This window comes from Zonotrichia albicollis, chromosome 11, assembly GCF_047830755.1.
Source record: "Zonotrichia albicollis isolate bZonAlb1 chromosome 11, bZonAlb1.hap1, whole genome shotgun sequence".
Lineage (NCBI taxonomy): Eukaryota > Metazoa > Chordata > Aves > Passeriformes > Passerellidae > Zonotrichia > Zonotrichia albicollis.
The window spans coordinates 17,522,474-17,539,358 of NC_133829.1; the positions used below are offsets into that span (position 1 = coordinate 17,522,474).

Sequence of the window (16,885 nt, forward strand, 5' to 3'; positions counted from 1 at the left end):
TTTCCCATAAAACACTGAAGGGTTTTGCTCCTCCAGGCCCTTGCTCTCAACATCCCTTACCTATCACTCCTTTTCCAACATGACATGGAATTTCTTCAAGTTCCTTCTAGGCATCAAATGCCCTGGTGAAAACCAAAATTCAAGGTGCCAGTGTTTCCAAGCACCAGCAGCATCCCCACAAGCCTTTATCTGTGGGCTCAGACTGAAGTCAGGGCACCCAACCCTGTATGAATTCCATCAGGAGGTGAATTCCCACTTCTCTGCCAAGCCAACTGTAAATACAGCCATAAAACAAGAAATGAAAACTAATAAGCACAATATAAATGCTGTTCTGCCTCCCTGCAATTCACAGCACGCTGGCAAACATTAATCTATTCCTAATTTAATCTAAATTAGAGCAATTTATTCCAAGCCTGTGCCAGCTTTAAACATGAATAGGCTACTGAGAGCTGCTTAGCTCCTGTTTCATCAAGTTAAACGTTCAAGAAGTTTGGGATCTAGGGTGGTTTAATCAGTTCTGCTTCTCAAGAAGACTATGTATTAGCAAGGCCCATAAAAAAGGAATAAATAAAGATCATTTATTAAACAGGAATTGAGTCGAGAAATGGAACTGACTGCATTCAAACAGCTCCCAGGCCATTTTGAACAGACATGCAGCCATGAGAAACACAAATGCTGCCTTTCCCTGAGGAATAATAGCTAAGTAATGTAAATTAAAATCAAAATTAAACCCCAAACCCCCACTCTTTCAGCACTAAAGAGGAGCACACACTGCTGTGTTTACAGAAAATTAGCACTGGAGTGTACACAACCAGTACAAAACATTCTCTGAGTTTGGCTTTGGCTGTGAGTGTTTGAAGTCAGTTTGTGATTTCAGATGCTGTTTATGTTCCTGAAGCACAGCTCTCCAAATGAGGCTCCCAAGCTGTTCCTGCAGCACCCATCTGATGCTGGGTGCAGGCTGCAGGGCCAGCATGAAGGAGGGACTGCAGGAGTGCTCCCAGCTCTGTGGAGCCCCAGCACTGCCAGGGCTTCTTAAATCTTCCCCATGTGCAGATGGGATTTGCCATTTGCTGCTTTTAAAGCTTTCTGGGGACAAACTTGAATCCCGTGAGTGGAAAGCCTCAGGGATATGTGGAGATGAAATAGAAGCAGGGAGGAAGCTCCCCTGCTACTCCTGGCTCTGATGATCTCATCCCACTGCATTTTCCATTCTGTGACTTTCAGATCTTCCCATTCCACCACAGCAGAGGTTCCTCCTCATGTCTCCAGTGCCCAGAGCTGCTCTCCCAGAACCACGGGCTCTTTGTGCTGCCTGAACATCCAGTTCCACCCCGGGTCCCTCACCCCCAAAATCCACACTTCATTCCTTTCAGTACTTTTTCCTCTTGGCAGAAAATGTGAATTTTGGTCTGCAAGGCTTTGCAGCCTCCCTGCTCGATTTTTATCTATTTCTTCCTGGTGGATGCTGAGACTCCTGAAAGCCACTCCTGGAAACCACAGGGACCTCTTCCCAACAAGACATGCAAAATTGGACAGGGCAGAAAGAACATGAGAATGTTTCTGTGTGAGAGAGGAAACAGGAGACCCTGCAGAGGAACACCCAGAGTCCTCCTTTAATGCTCTTTGAATAAGAACAATATATTTTTATCTTGCTCTGCCATTTCATTCACAACACCCTGCAGATTTTTCAAGTACTTCTGTAGTCTCCAAGAAGTGCACAGAATTCCATGGACTGAGAATGCTTTCATTCACAATATGTAACTAAAAAATACTCTAAAGCATCACCTCTGTGAGAGAGCCTGAGAAGGTACATCTGAGATCTATAAAAACATCCAAAACAGGTCCTGAGGTGACAGGAGAGGAGTTTGCCTCAGGGCTGAACCAGGCAAGGCCTATTTATGGGATTTTTTACACATGGCAAATACCCAAATGTGGAAGTGAGTTTTTCAAAGCAGAGCACAGTTGGCCTGTTAGTGCCAACTTTTGCATTTCTTTCAGTAGGAGCCAAAACTTGTCAACAAGAACTTCTATTTGCCTCCTAAAACAGCATAATGAAGTTTATAGTTATGGAAAACACAGAGTATTTCATCTATCCTGACTGAAATAAGGCTTTTAACATTGCCTGTAAAATCCAGCTATAGCTGGGAATCTTTTCAGTCAGGGCAGGGGAGCTGAAATGGCCTCTGTGTGAGGAATAGGAATCTCCAAGTCAGCCTGAAGTGACTTCAACCAGTCCAGTACCATCTGCAGGGCAGAAATGACAGATTTTCAGCACAATTTTAACTGAAATGTGCTGGTTTCGGGAAACCTCGATGAGATTCCTGATGTTCTCCAGGTTTGTGGGGCTCAGAGAAGCCCCCAGCCCACCCAGCTCCCCTCAATGCTCCAAGCCTGCACACAGCTCATGGCCAAACCCTGGCAGAGAGGTGCCAGCACTAAATGGAATTGTTTGTGCAGCACCAGGCCTGGACAAAACTCAATTGCTTCAATAAAGCACTGATTGAGGGCAATAAATGATGTCTTTAAAACTCCCTCCAAGTCAGGATCCATGGAATTGGGCTCAGCAGAGGCACTGGGATCATGCAGTGCTGTCAGACTTTACTCAAACATCCTTTGTGATGTCAGGCAGACACACACTGCCCTCCTTCCATCCTCTGACTCTCCAAAGGGAGGAAATGCTGCACTCAGCCCTTGAGGGTGACCCAGGTCCCTGCCCCTCCTCCCTGAGGAACCTGCACCCATCCCATGGAGCCATCCCCTCATGTCTCTGTGGTCCCAAAGCCTCACAGCCCTACAACCACTCACAGATTCCTAATTCCTCCTCCTTGCTTCCCATACTAGGAATAACTCATCACATGCAGGATACCCTTGCTTGGACAGAGACCTTTTCTCATGAAAAAACTGATTTTAAAGAAACAGTTCCATTACAAACAATCCTGACATGGTTCCTACAGCAGGATATTTAACTCATTCACTCGGGGATCTCACTCCTGTACAAGTCACAACATAGTGAAAAACCCCAATTTTGTAGTATAAAAGTACAAGAACCCCACAAAACACCCCCCTTTCAGTTGTGAAGGTGACACAGTGCAAGTGAAAGGATGGTTTGAAATTGTTCTCCCATAGCACAGCATATTTGTTTACAGTCCAAACCCTGCTTTCCACAGCGTTCAGGCATCACTCCTGTTTTTCCCTGGTGCCTGAGTACTCGTCAATGCCTTTCACACAGGGTGACAGGGAACCATCTGCCTCCCTCCTCCTACTTGTTGCCACCTGTTCTTTTCCCAGTCCCCACATGGCAGCGTGAGCAGGGCCAGATTCCCTGGACAAGGCTGGGTTACAGCACCAAGAAACCCCAAAAGCCTCTGTTACCCCGAGGGTCTCACCCCACACACACAAAAATGCTGTAAAAGTGATGACAAGGAATGGCTGTGCTGTAATTCAGAGTATCTGCTCCATAACTGGGACATCCAGGGGCTGAGCATTGAGGATTGGAAGTAAAGCTAGCTGGGTTTGTGTGAAAATGGGGGAGGAGAGATTTGAGATTGCTGAGAAAGGCATTCCCAAAGCACAATGGAGATTCTGGGATAGGCAGGAGTCCCCCATGGGGACATGTGCAGGACCACCAAGGCACCCATCTGCAGGACACCAAGCCCCTTATGTGCAGGACACCAAGCCCTTCATCTGCAGGACACCAAGGCACCCATCTGCAGGACGCCAAGCCCTTCATGGGCAGGACACCAAACCCTTCATGTGCAGGACGCCAAATCACTCATCTGCAGGACACCAAACCCCTCATGGGCAGGACACCAAGACCCTCATGTGCAGGACACCAAACCCCCCATCTGCAGGACACCAAGACCCTCATGTGCAGGACACCAAACCCCCCATCTGCAGGACACCAAGGCACCCATCTGCAGGACACCAAACCCCTCATGTGCAGGACACCAAGCCCCTCATGTGCAGGACACCAAGCCCCTCATGGGCAGGACACCAAGCCCCCCATGTGCAGGACACCAAGCCCCTCATCTGCAGGACACCAAGCCCCTCATGTGCAGGACACCAAGCCCCCCATGTGCAGGACACCAAGCCCCTCATGGGCAGGACACCAAGCCCCTCATGTGCAGGACACCAAGCCCCTCATCTGCAGGACACCAAATCCCTCATGTGCAGGACACCAAGCCCCTCATGTGCAGGACACCAAGCCCCTCATGGGCAGGACACCAAGCCCCTCATGGGCAGGACACCAAACCCTTCATGTGCAGGACACCAAACCCTTCATGTGCAGGACACCAAACCCCTCATCTGCAGGACACCAAGCCCCTCATGGGCAGGACACCAAGCCCCTCATGGCCAGGACACCAAGCCCCTCATGGGCAGGACACCAAGGCACCCATATCTCTTCATCAAGGAGACAAAGAGAAGCATTGAGACTGAGAAGTTCAAGTGCAAAGCAATGAGGTCATTGAGGAACTTCCTTCTTTTAGGGAGTTCCCAAATTCTTCCTGAAAGGCATTGCAGGCAGCAGAGACTCCAGGGAAATTCTGAGAGGCCCTGAGTGTCCAGACCCAGTATCTGAAACAGGGACACAGCTTCAAACCCCAAAGTGACATGAGAGGCTTTTCAAGTCCCTTGAAGAATTCTACACCTGATGTTCAGTACAGGGATAAAGAGGATTTAACTCAGACCATTGACCCAAATCTTCCTCCCTCTTCTATCCTTCCAACCTTTTCAACTACAAACACTTGTCCTAAAAGTCTCTGCTCTCAACACCATGGTTCTTTCATGGGGTTGTGGATTCTGTATGGCCAATCCCTTTCCAAGTGCAAACTTTTCTAAATGTATTAACAGAATTACCAAAGTTTAGAGGAAAAGCCACTCAAGAAGCCTTTCAATTCTGTGCTTTAACATTTTCCACTTTCCTGTGTACTAAAAGCTACCCAGAACTCACTCCAAACACAAAAAAGCCCAGCCTAAAATGTTATATTATATGGATGATTATATCAAGCTGATAGCAGGAGAAGAGAGTCACAGACTTCACACAGGTTCCTGTGGGGCTGTGCCAGGCTGTGCAGAAGGTGAATCACCCAATTCCTGCTCTCTCCAAGTCAGAAATCTGTCCAAACACAGACACACAGACATCTCCCTTTGTAGCAGCTGAATGTTTTCCCCTCCCTGCATCTCCAACTCCCACTGCCTTCCAGGAGCACAAAGCACAGATGTGGGACTTCACTTGCATGAGAGAACTCACGTGGCCTCCCTGAGAAACTCCCCAGGGCTTCCACTTGCTCATTTGCATTTAGTTCATTCAAGATCAATTTGATAAGCAAAAGGGCTAATGAGAAATGGTTTGTAAATAGCCAGATGTTTGCCAGTTTCAGCAGGAAGGAGAAAACAGAACAGCACGGGAAGGGAAGCACTGCTAACTGGGAAGAACCTTGATGAACACTTAATCAACATTTTGTTCACTGAAGTTACTTTTCAAATTGGTAAAGTTGGCATTTCTCATCAGCAGCTATGAAATAATTTAAAAAAAAGTTTTCTGAATTAATGATTGAAATATTCAGAATAGTTTTTGCCCAAATTAGGGGTTTGAATTTTCATACCAAGCCAGCTGCCACTACTGCATGTGATACCTTCCCCCTCTTTCCCAGAACAGTTTACTTCTCCACTGCTGACGGATTGAGAGAAGGGATTTTAAACCCAATATCTGTATTTCCTCCAGCTGTGAATTGTCAGATTTCACATATCACACTCATTCCTCATGGCACTGCCCATCACAGCCCCACTCAGATGTTCCATGGTGTGTTCCCTGCTGGAGAACAGCATCTCAATGGCCCCAGAGCTCCAGGGACACAGCCTTGGGTGTGTCTCTACACCCCCAGTGAGACTCCACCACTGCAGCCCAAATCCTCTGGCAGCATGCAAAAGAGAAAGGACATCATGAGCAAAGTCCTTGAGCACAGCAGGATGAGGTGTGGAGCAGAGCAGGAAGGAGAAACCACTGGACAAACAGCAGGGGAGGGAAAGGAAGAGCAGTGAGACCACAGGAACTCCAATAACAACAGTGAGAGTCATTTAGAAACCACTGCTGGGAGCTGGGTGCAAGCACAGGCTTGGCCAGGGCTCCCAAAGCCAAGGCCATTCATTATTCAGTGTTTGAAATGTGGAGAATATGGAATAATGCTTCTGCTGGAAGGGGCTGCAAACCACTCAGGTGATTAATGCACAGAGCAGAAATTAAATTCCTTTTCATCATTTTTCTGGCAATCTGATGACAGCAGGGCAGTGCTGGCTGCAGACTCCTGAACTGTTCTGTGGCATTAAAGCCCCTGACCCCAGGAGAGGGCACCCTGCACTCCCCAGATCCTTGTGGGGAGTACCTGGGGCTCTTCAGCCAGCACTGAAACACACCCAGATCCAAAGAGGAATTCAGAGGGAGCAGCAAGTGCACAGCTATCCTACAAAACAACTGGAAAATAAACAGGAAATCTCTCTTCATGGCTCAGTCCAAGTTTACTCTCTGCACACTGGGCACCAAAGCCAGGGACAGCAGAGTCACCCCTGTTCAAGGTGTGAAGTTCCATCAAACCTCCATGGCTAACACTGTTTCTCCTAAATCCTCTCCATCCAAATAAGAAAGAAATTAGCATTTCAAACAACCCCCCTCCAAAAAGGCAACACAAAGCCCCCCTCAGTACAGCTTTAGTATTTTCCTGTCTGACTTGTCGCCCCTCATGCTCTGGGGTTTTCTTCCTTGGGCTCTTAGAAATTATTTTTCAGAACTGTGTGACCTGAAAGAGCGAAACAACCTGATGCCTTAGTGATGATATTTGCAGTACCTCTCTTTTGGGGTCTTTAATCATTAAACACCAATTGTTGTGCTTTGCCACCCCAGCCATGCAATTCAGAGAGCACTGGCAGGAGTTCCACTGATTGGAGCACAGGGACAAATATTTACCTTAAACTGCAGCTGGAAACCACCAGATGTGCAGCTGCAGGTTGCAGGAATGACAAAGCTCATCATTTTTATACTAATAGCAGAAAAAAGCTTCTGACACTGGAATCACTTTGATATAAAATAATTGGGGTGATTTGGGATGTGCTCCATAAGCGCTTCTTTTCCAGGTTTGTGATTTTAGTGACTGCTTTCATTTTGGCTACTCTGCTATTGCTTGTAAAGCTCAGTATGCAACATTTCTGACCATGTTTTATTATTGCACCAAATATTATTCAAACTACAGGATGCATCCTGTAGAATTGCTTCAGTTCTCCTCACTAAGTGTACAGGAAACAACACTGGATCACTCTCATGATTTTTAAATAAATCACCCTGCTCTATTGGCTGAGCTATTGACAGACCCCACCACATGGAAAGGTCCCTTGGAAAGGTCCCTCCCCACTTTTGGCTCTCTGCTGTCACAGTTTATCTTACCAAGGTCAAGTATTATCAGCTGGGCTCCAGCCTGAGCATTTCCGACATCGTTTTCTGCAATGCACTGATAGAATCCTTCATCAGACTTCACCAGCCCCAAAACTTGCAGGTTATGTTCTTTCTGAGGAGCAAAGGGAGAAAACAACACTTAGAAATGGGCTGCAATTGCCAAAACAATGGTGTCAGGAGGGCATGTTACCGTGGCAGGAGAAACTTCTGACAGCAACTGGGAAAAGTGTGTTTGGAGCTCTCAGATCTCACCTCCCCTGCCCTGAATCCTCATGTTCTAGTGGGTTCAAAAAGCAGCAGAAGCTCTCATTAATGGCTATCATTTTCTAGCATTACACAGCACTGGCAAATCCTGATGTTTCCCCAGCTGTTCTGGTGCTATTTAGGACCCTGAGTGAAGCTCACAGTCCTACAAGCCAGGCACACCCCATTACACAGCCATTCATTTCCCAAATGCCTCAATAATTCCTTTCACTGCACCTAAAATCTCCCTCTAGAACACCCCTGTGCTAAACTCACCATCCACAGCTCAGTTACATTTCTATTTCAGCTCCTGCTAGAAATTTGAATTTTTATGGGGCACAGAGTGCAGCACACGCAGCCAGTGGCTGTGGTGAGCTCATCCTCTGACAGTGCATTTTGCCACCCTGCGTGCCCAGGTCTCCTGGAAATTCCAAGCTATAAAGAAATCAACTTTTACAACATAAGCAATGTCCATTAACGGGATTCAAGAAACCATTTCTCTTCCAGGTCCCAAACTGTGGGAATCCACAAAATCAGAGGGTTTTGGGAAAGCTGCAAAAGGCAGCCTCAGAGACAGCTGAACTGTGATTAGATAAGCAGTAGCCATAAGATTGGGCAGCAGAAAAATTATGTAAGCAGTAGAAAATTAAGGACAACTAGAACAACAGTGTGTGTATTAAAGCTTGTCTAGAATAACTCCCTAAGCTGCAGAAAAGTGTATCTAGGGAGATATTACTAAGTTCTAACCTTAATAATGGAGCTCTGTGCATTGTGTTTGAAGGCTCACAAGCAGGTATTGTATCCAAATTAAGCAAGCATTGTATTAACCAAAGGTACATGTGCTTATAGTGGTTGGATGGAACCCTGTCAACGTGCTTTTGCTTTGTGTGATTGGGCAAAAAACTTTTAAAGTGAGTTGTAACATTGAGTTCTTGGTCTGCTGCCTGGGATGTGAGCTGCTGGCATCTTCCACTGTCATAACCATGTAATGAGAGTGATGCTGGAAAATAAAACAGCTCAAGGCACGTTCCTAGCAGTCCCACCCCATTTGTGATTTGTACACAGCCCCCAGCTGGTGATACCCAACATCAACAGGACAAAGGCAGGTTCTAGGGAAGAACCCAATCTCCATGACTGTGCAGAACTGACAGGCCAAACACATGCAGGATGGGCAGAGCACTCACCACGATTTTGAAGTAGTCACTGGGGATCACCACGTCCCCGTTCTTGACCCACTTGACGGTCGGCGTTGGCTTCCCGGTCACCTCGCACTCAAACACGATGTCCATGGACTCGTGCGCGTAGATGTTGGCAGGGCGCTTCAGGAACGTGGGGGGAACTTCAGGGTGGAAGGAACAAAGACAAGAAGATGATGTTAGAGAGAGAAAGAGACCTGACAGTCCCACACACAGCCAGCTTGACACCCAGAGATGGACTGGGCACTTGGGCATGAGTGGCAGCAGAGGCAGCAGGAATGTGCAGCTCAGCTCTGACAGACACCCACACGAGCTGGGAGCTCTTCCAGGATCACTTCTGGTCCAGGGGAAGGTGTCACTGCCCACAGAGAGGGCTGGGAATGGCAGGATCTCTAAGGTCCCCTCCAACCCAAACCATCCTGGGATCCTGCGGGTTCTGGAGGTTGGGGTTGAAGGTATTTGAGATGGCAATTCAGGTTTGGACTCAGGTGTTTATCATTTCTTATCAGTGAAACAGCCTCACAGCTATAAGTTTTGCAGCCTTTCATTAGCAAGGCACAAAATGGCCAACAATCTCTTATTACAAGGTCTTTTAAGACTAAACTATCCAATTCAGAAATGACACCTAGATTATTTTCCCTTTTAACCCAATAACTGATCCCTCAAAGCCTGCAATGTGGACTTTTCTGTCCAATTACAAAATATCACCTAAACCCATGGAGAACAAGGAAGAAGGTAAAGAATAATAATTTGCTCTGCCTTAAAACTTCAATCTTGCTTCATATTTATTTCTATATTCTAAAATTCCAAACTCTAAGTTTTACCACCCTGTGTAGTTGGTTAGAAGTATTGCACACTTCTAACCAACTACACACCCCTAATCTCAGTGCTATCAATCAAATTTTAAAGTCTTCTCCACAGCCTCAGGTCAAATGCAGCTCTCTCTTGAGGGTCTGTGCCTTAAAGCACAAAAAGTTTTAAATTCTCAGCATCCAGGGTTCCAACAGGATCCAGCCAGTTGGGAATGACCTCTTGAGACCACATGAAAGAAGAAATGGAACTGAGGTGTATAAACTGCAAAGTTAAACCTCAGGGAGTTCAAGTCAATAGGAAAACAAAAGGTACAATTAGATCAAAAAGTACTTTTAAAAATGAATGGACACAAAACTGAGATGAAACCTTCCCAGAGCACCCCAGCCTCGTTCCAGTGAAGGAGCTGAGGTTATCTGGGAGTGCTGCACTGAGCCCAGCAGTTTCTTCTCTGGCCTGTGGAAGCCAAGGAACCAGGATGTCCATGAGCAGGCAGCTGCCCCTGTACCACAGTGCTGACATCTCATGCATGTACAGGAGGGAGCTGGGTATTTATAACACAGCACAGCAGAAGCTGAACAGAAATTCTATCAAGAACAGAAGTTCCTCACTTACAGCATGCACCAAAAGTGTTACTCTGGGTCTTGGCTGCCTTCTATATGTCCTTAAGTCCCCAGAGTGAGATGAATTCCATCAAACACATTTAAAGTCACACAAACTCTGAGATACAGATTTTTTGAGGACACCAGGCCCAAGTGATTGGTGCGCAGACACATCACAATTTCTCTCACAGGAGCCTCCAGCTGCATCCAAGGCCTCTGCCCTCCTCTGGCTCAGCGGCACCAAGCCCTGCAGGCACTCACTCCTGGAGTATCCTCCTTAGAGAACACCCACCTGCTTATTTGTGTTTATTGTGCTCCCAGCACAGGGCAATTCTCTTCCTTGTGCTGGCAGCTCAGATTGTTGGAGTTCCAGGAAAGCCCAAAACAGCCTTTTGCCCTTTAATATTTAGCAAAGAAAGTCAATATGGAAGGGCCACAGGGTTTAGACAAACAATTTACACACTTGGCCTCTCAATGGGGTTTATTTGGTGCTGGGGATAAGGAGTCCTAGGTCATGTTTTACTCCTTCCTCTGAAATGCTCCCAAAGGTTTGTAGATGGATTTAATACTTTTCAATTAAAACAGCTGGAGGTGAGCAGCTGCCCCAACCCCCCTCATGTTGTGGATTACAAAGGAATAAAGAGGACATTAATAAATGGAAATACTCTAGAGTAAGGAGGTGGTTCAGCTCTCAGGTAAGGGTGCAAAGCTACACAAAGCTGTACATTCACTGCTCTGACTCTCACACAGGAGCAAAAAGCTGGATGGGGCCAAGCCCAGCTGCCTGTGCATTCAGACACCCCTTTCATACCAGCTTCCCAGAAATTTACCAAACACACCATAAATTCCACCTTAAAAAGGTTCAGATATTTCTGTGCTTACTCTCTGATGGCTGCTACCACCACACACAACATTGACATTTAAAAACCCTCTTTTGAATTTATTTGCCACCAAATTGCTGTAATTTATTCTCTAAGAAAATTATTTTTATTCCTCCCTGGTATTTATCCTCAGCACTGTTATTTATTACAAGCTGTGCTACTGCTCCCTCCCTTTCCCTACCCAGCCTTATTTTGGGTGCCTCAACCAGTCACGTTTGCTCTGCTGTGACAATTCCTCCCAACCCTCTGGATGTGCTCCAGCCTGAATCCCTCTCCAGAGCCTGGGGAGTTTCAATCATTTACATGGAATTTTTTCAGGTTTCTGTGGTTGAGATGACCCTAAGGTATTAGAAAGTCTTTTTTCCCAGCCCCATGACTGAAGAAGAAGTCGAGATTGGTCTGTTCTGTTTTTCAAGGTTGTTTGTTTTCTCTGATCTGTTCCATTCTTTCCCTGACCTGCTGAGATCTGCCCACCAGGTTGGGTTGTGGCACAGTCCCTGCCCTTGGGGTGGTGTTGGCTTTTTATACTAAGAACTACCTGGACTTTATTTACAATAGGATAATTTTCCAATACCTATCACCTATGTCAAACACTCTGTCTCTAAACCAATCCAAAAGTGTCACCATGACAGCAGAAGATGGAGGACAAGAAGAAGAAGAAGGATAGGACATGCCCAGATTCCTCCATCTTGCTTCCTGAACCCCTGTCACAGACATCTTTTATGAAAAATCCTTTCCTTAGGATTTTTGTCCTCAGAAGCTGAGAGGCCTCAGGAACAAAATGCAAACAATGATTATCTGCTGCTGTGGAATGCAACAGGTGCATCTGTGATTGGTTTCATGTGGTTGTTTCTAATTAATGGCCAATCACAGCTGGCTCAGACTCTGAGACACAAGCTTTTGTTATCATTCCTTCTTTTTCTATTCTTAGCCAGCCTTCTGAAGAAATCCTTTCTTCTATTCTTTTAGTATAGTTTTAATGTAATATAGATCATAAAATAATAAATCAGCCTTCTGAAACATGGAGTCAGATCCTCGTCTCCTCCCTCATCCTCGGACCCCTGTGAACACGGTCACAAACTCCCATTCTAAAACCCCAAAATTCTACTTTTTCACCCTGTGACAAATTCACTATCATTCTACTCAAACTCTTGTGGCTTGTAAATCCTCACCCAAAGTTGGTAATTGTTTCCATGGGCTAAAATCCAAGGCACAGGTGTGTTTGACTCTGTGCCAAGGTCTCTGAGCCCCTGCCAGGGTCTGGGATCACCCAGGGCAGCCAGAGCAATGTCCTGGGTCCTGACAGAATTTCAGCTGTGTCAGCAGTGCCCTGACAAATGGCATAAACACCAGGGCAGCACTGCAGCCAATGCCTCAGCCAGGGCATCACTCTGCCCCTGCCAGCCTGGGCCACTCACTGCTGCTCATGGTGAGCCCTTTTTAACAAATGCCTCATTCTGTTCACCCTGCTGATCAATTCTGATGTTCTCATTTCCCTTCCATCTCTGTCTCTACTCACACGCACGATCGATTCCTGCACTGCCTGCAAGGTTGAAATAAGGGAATACAAGAATTACAAAAGTTGTTTTTCCATGAATGTACAATGCTTCCATTTCCAAAACATTCATTACAGGTGAGTTTGAATTCTTTAGCCATGCATTAATCTTGTCAGAGGAACACAAAGAGACACAAGCCAGTATCAGTGACTGCCAAAAGCACAAAAACTTCTGTGAAAAAAGCCAGCATGGAATCCCAGCCTGGTTTGGGCTGGACAGTTCCTTGAAGATCATTTCACCCCTGCCATGGCAGGGACACCTTTCCCTGTCCCAGGCTGCTCCAGGCCCCATCCAAGCTGGCCTTGGGCACTGCCAGGGATGCAGGGGCAGCCCCAGCTGTGCCAGGGCCTGCCCACCCTCACAGGGAAGGACTGAATGCCCAAACTGTACCACAGCAAAGTTCTGACTCTGTGTTCTCCACTAATGTTTAACTTGTAATGAAGACATTTGGAAAGAACTCAAATATCTTTGGCAACTGATATTGCTCCAGTTTGGGACATCATCCAGAAAGAGGCATTAATTTTGAATCATAAGAGGCAGGATTTTCTTGACACAAAAGGGGAAGTTGAAGTAGAGACTCTCCTACCTACTCTCAATTACTTTTGATTTAGGAAATTAAGACTTTGAAACACCCCATTTTTTCAAAGTGACTTTGCTTTTCTGGCTCATGAGCAAATGCCAAGCTGTTCACAAAGGGATAATAACATGAGGAGTGCTCACTTTATCAATTACTTCCCAGTTAATGAATTAATAAATGCTTTTCAAACACACTCTTCTGGTTTAACCATGTCAGTGTTTAGCATGAACACAATGCAAGTACAGATGTTTGTGGTAGAGAAGTTCAATTGATAACCAGCGAGCAAAGGAGCCAATTACCACAGAAAACCAGATTTGTAAGGGAAGATGCTGTGCTCTGTTGCCAAACACACAATTAAACTTCAAAGACAACTTGGCAGTTCAGCCCCCTCTTCGTGTCAGCACACAACAACTCCCGAAAAGGCAAAATGCTTGAACAGAATTTCACACCCCCAGGGAGCCCTGCCACCCTTCTGGGGATTGAAGAAAATATTTTGATCACAAAATGATCAAAAGATTAAGAAAAAATCCAATCCAACCTACATCAACAGTTGATTCAAACTTCTAAGCTACATCCCAATACAGGTGAAATATTTAAAAAATAAGATGCTTTTGTAAGCCAATAGCTCTAAAGGATGGGAAGAGCTGAGGAACTGCACACATGCAGCAGGAATTGCACCCAAGGTGATGAGGAAACAGGAATGGATGCTGGCCATGGATCCCATTGCACGAGGACAGGTGATCAGAAGGAAATGGAAATGAACTTCCATGGTCTGTAGCTCTGCTGTACAGGGAGAGCACAGCAATGGTCTCCTCTGGACACACAGGCTGTAAAGATCATTTTAAAAGACCTATTCTCTTTCTAAAAAGCATTAATAAACCAGCTGTTGGTCTGTTGTGTTTGCTAGGAACTGCCCCAATGAAGGCAGGAATGATGCATCTGATCCATGTTCTCAGAATGCTCATTTATTGCTTTATTATAGTACATTATATTAAAGAATACTATACTAACTAAAGAATACTGGAGGGATACTCACAGAATGCTATAAAAAGATAAAATGAAAACTTGTAACTCTTTCCAGAGCCCCAACACAGCTTGGCCCTGATTGGCCCAAGAGTGAAACCAACTCCCAGCAGAATCAATGGAACAATCACCTGTGGGTGAACAATCTCCAAACACATTCCACATGAGCACAGCACAGGAGAAGCAAATGAGATAAGAATTGTTTTCCTTCTCTCTGAGGCTCCTCAGCTTCCCAGGAGAAAAATCCTGGGAGAAGGGATGTTTTCAGAGAATGTGAATTCCACACTGGCCCAAGCACAGCAGCCAACAAACCCAAAATAAAGAAATAAAGAACGGGACCAACCAGTGGTTCCAAACACTCCAAGTCACAGAACCCATGAGTGGTTTGGGTTGGAAGGGACCTCAAAGCCCATCCAGTGCCACCTCTGCCATGGGCAGGGACACTGCCACTGGACCGTGGTGCTCCAACCCAGCTGTGGGCACTGCCAGGGACAGGAACATTTCCAGGACTACTCCTGAGGCACTGCTGGAACTCCAGTACCAGCCTAAGGCTGAATTTCCAAACTGGAAATGTCCAGGCCAACACTGAAGCACCATTGCTGAGGTGCCCTCAGTCCCTAGAAACCAGGAGTGCTTTCCAAGGTCAGCCAGGGAAACCCCAGCTCCTGCCACCCCTCCTCATCCCCTTCCTCCCACACTTTGGCCATGGAGAGCATCCCTAGGCCCCCTCACAAACCACCTGCTCATTCCAGAAGCTTCCCCACAGCCCAAAGAAGGGGAGCACCAACACAAACTTAGCAGTGGCCACAATTTCCCAGTGGATCTCAAACCCTCCTGGCCACTTCCATTTATATCCCATTTCCCAGGGGGGCACAATCCCCGGCTTCTATTTCAGTTACAAATCTGGATTACCAGCAGTATTTAAAATGGACATTTTACCATAAAGCCCATTTCATATCAGCCTGAAATGGCCCACAGGGATTTTATTTCCTCCTCCAGGGATAACAACCTATTCCATTAGGATATGCTCCAAATCCTATTAGAATCATTATAAAGTTAAATGCAATTTTCACAACTGCAATTTAGTTTCTAAGAAGGATCAAACTGCAACATGACCATTACTCAGTTAATCCATCCCCTCCTGTCCCTCCCCCAAAACACAGAAAAATGTTTGAATTGATGTCTGAAAGCAGAAATTTTTGGTTACTATCTTTTAATTCCATGAGTTAGTTGTATACAAATTAGTTTATTTTCTTCAAATATATCCTGAAAACAAAAAAGGAATTTCCACTTTAAATGAAAATGGGAAGTCATAGCATTCTTCCTTAAAATCCAGCAGAAGTATATGGATAATACTTGGGGGGGAAAAAGAGATTTATACCCCAAAACTATGTTGTAGGCAAGACAAATGCTTCCCAATCCCTGAGCACTGCTATGATGTCCCTAAAACACACTTAATATGCAGCTACAAAATTTGCAAAGCAAACACAAGCTGACAAAAAGGGTTCCTCTAGAGAAATACAGAAAAGTGTCAAATTAATGTACAAAAATCAGCATACCAAGACACAGGTTATAAAAATGTAAACTACTACAGCAATTTTTTTACAGCAAAGCCAGAGTTGCAGTTTATGCACAGTTTTGGTGGCAGTGACATTCTCTAATGTACTAAATGGGGTTTTTTTAATATATATTTTAGGAAATTAAAGCAGATGTTCTTAGGGAGAGGGTGCCTGTGGCATCCTGACTGGTGGGAATCTTTCCCTCTTCTTGCACAGCCAAAGCAGAGGGACCTTGGTAACCTCTGCTGCCTCTGCTCAGCAGCTGGAGCTGCCCCAGATGAGCATTTGATGGCCATGGTTTGTTCCTTTAGACTTTCAGAGCTTTCCAGTTCCCTTGGAAATGCCAAACCCCAGCTCCACGGAGAGAGAGCTGGTTCCAGTGGTGGCAGAAGGGCAGGGCTGAATGAAAACAGCTATTTTACATTTACACTGAAAAGCTTCCATTCAGAAACTGCTAAATATGATCCACGCTTCAGAGACCAGCCCCTAAATAAACATTCCAGAGGCAGAAACTAAAATCCAATATTCAATGCTAGCACAACAACCAAGAAACCAGGTAAGCATGAACATTACAGAACAAACATAAAGTATAATTATACTGATCAATTAGACAGTAAAAAACTCAAGCTGTAATTCAACATATGTGGGGGTTTTTTAGGCAGAAATAATATATTGTAGATTTATGGAGTAGGAAGTAAAAACACTGAAGTTCACAGCAAAAGGCCTGAGAAACAAGGATTTTCTCACAAACTGGACACCAGGGATGGAAGAGCTGCCCGTGTGGAGGCTGGCAGCAGCTCCCTCCACCCAACACACCCCTGAAGGAAAACATGAACTCTGATTTACAAGAGAGCAATGAAAATGATCAATGACTCAGAAAATTAGCTCCAAAAGAAAAATTGAAGAGCTGGAATCAGTTATTTGAGCAAAGGCAGGATTATGCAGCCATGGAAGTGGACATCTCAAACAGGAGCTTAACAAAGAAATGCTC

General features: G+C 45.5%; 1 protein-coding gene across 9 annotated transcripts in view; it reads right to left on the reverse strand.

The window, feature by feature from the left end:
• The window catches only part of NEO1 (neogenin 1), a 185,162-nt gene that overhangs the window by 58,977 nt on the left and 109,300 nt on the right, over positions 1–16,885 (reverse strand). For all 9 annotated transcript variants that reach the window (XM_074549631.1, XM_074549632.1, XM_074549634.1 and 6 more), the window contains exons 6-7: positions 8,875–9,029; positions 7,439–7,559 (exon numbers count right to left, since the gene is read on the reverse strand). In XM_074549631.1, coding sequence (XP_074405732.1) covers positions 7,439–7,559; positions 8,875–9,029 — 276 coding nt within the window. The remainder of the gene's footprint in view (positions 1–7,438; positions 7,560–8,874; positions 9,030–16,885) is intronic.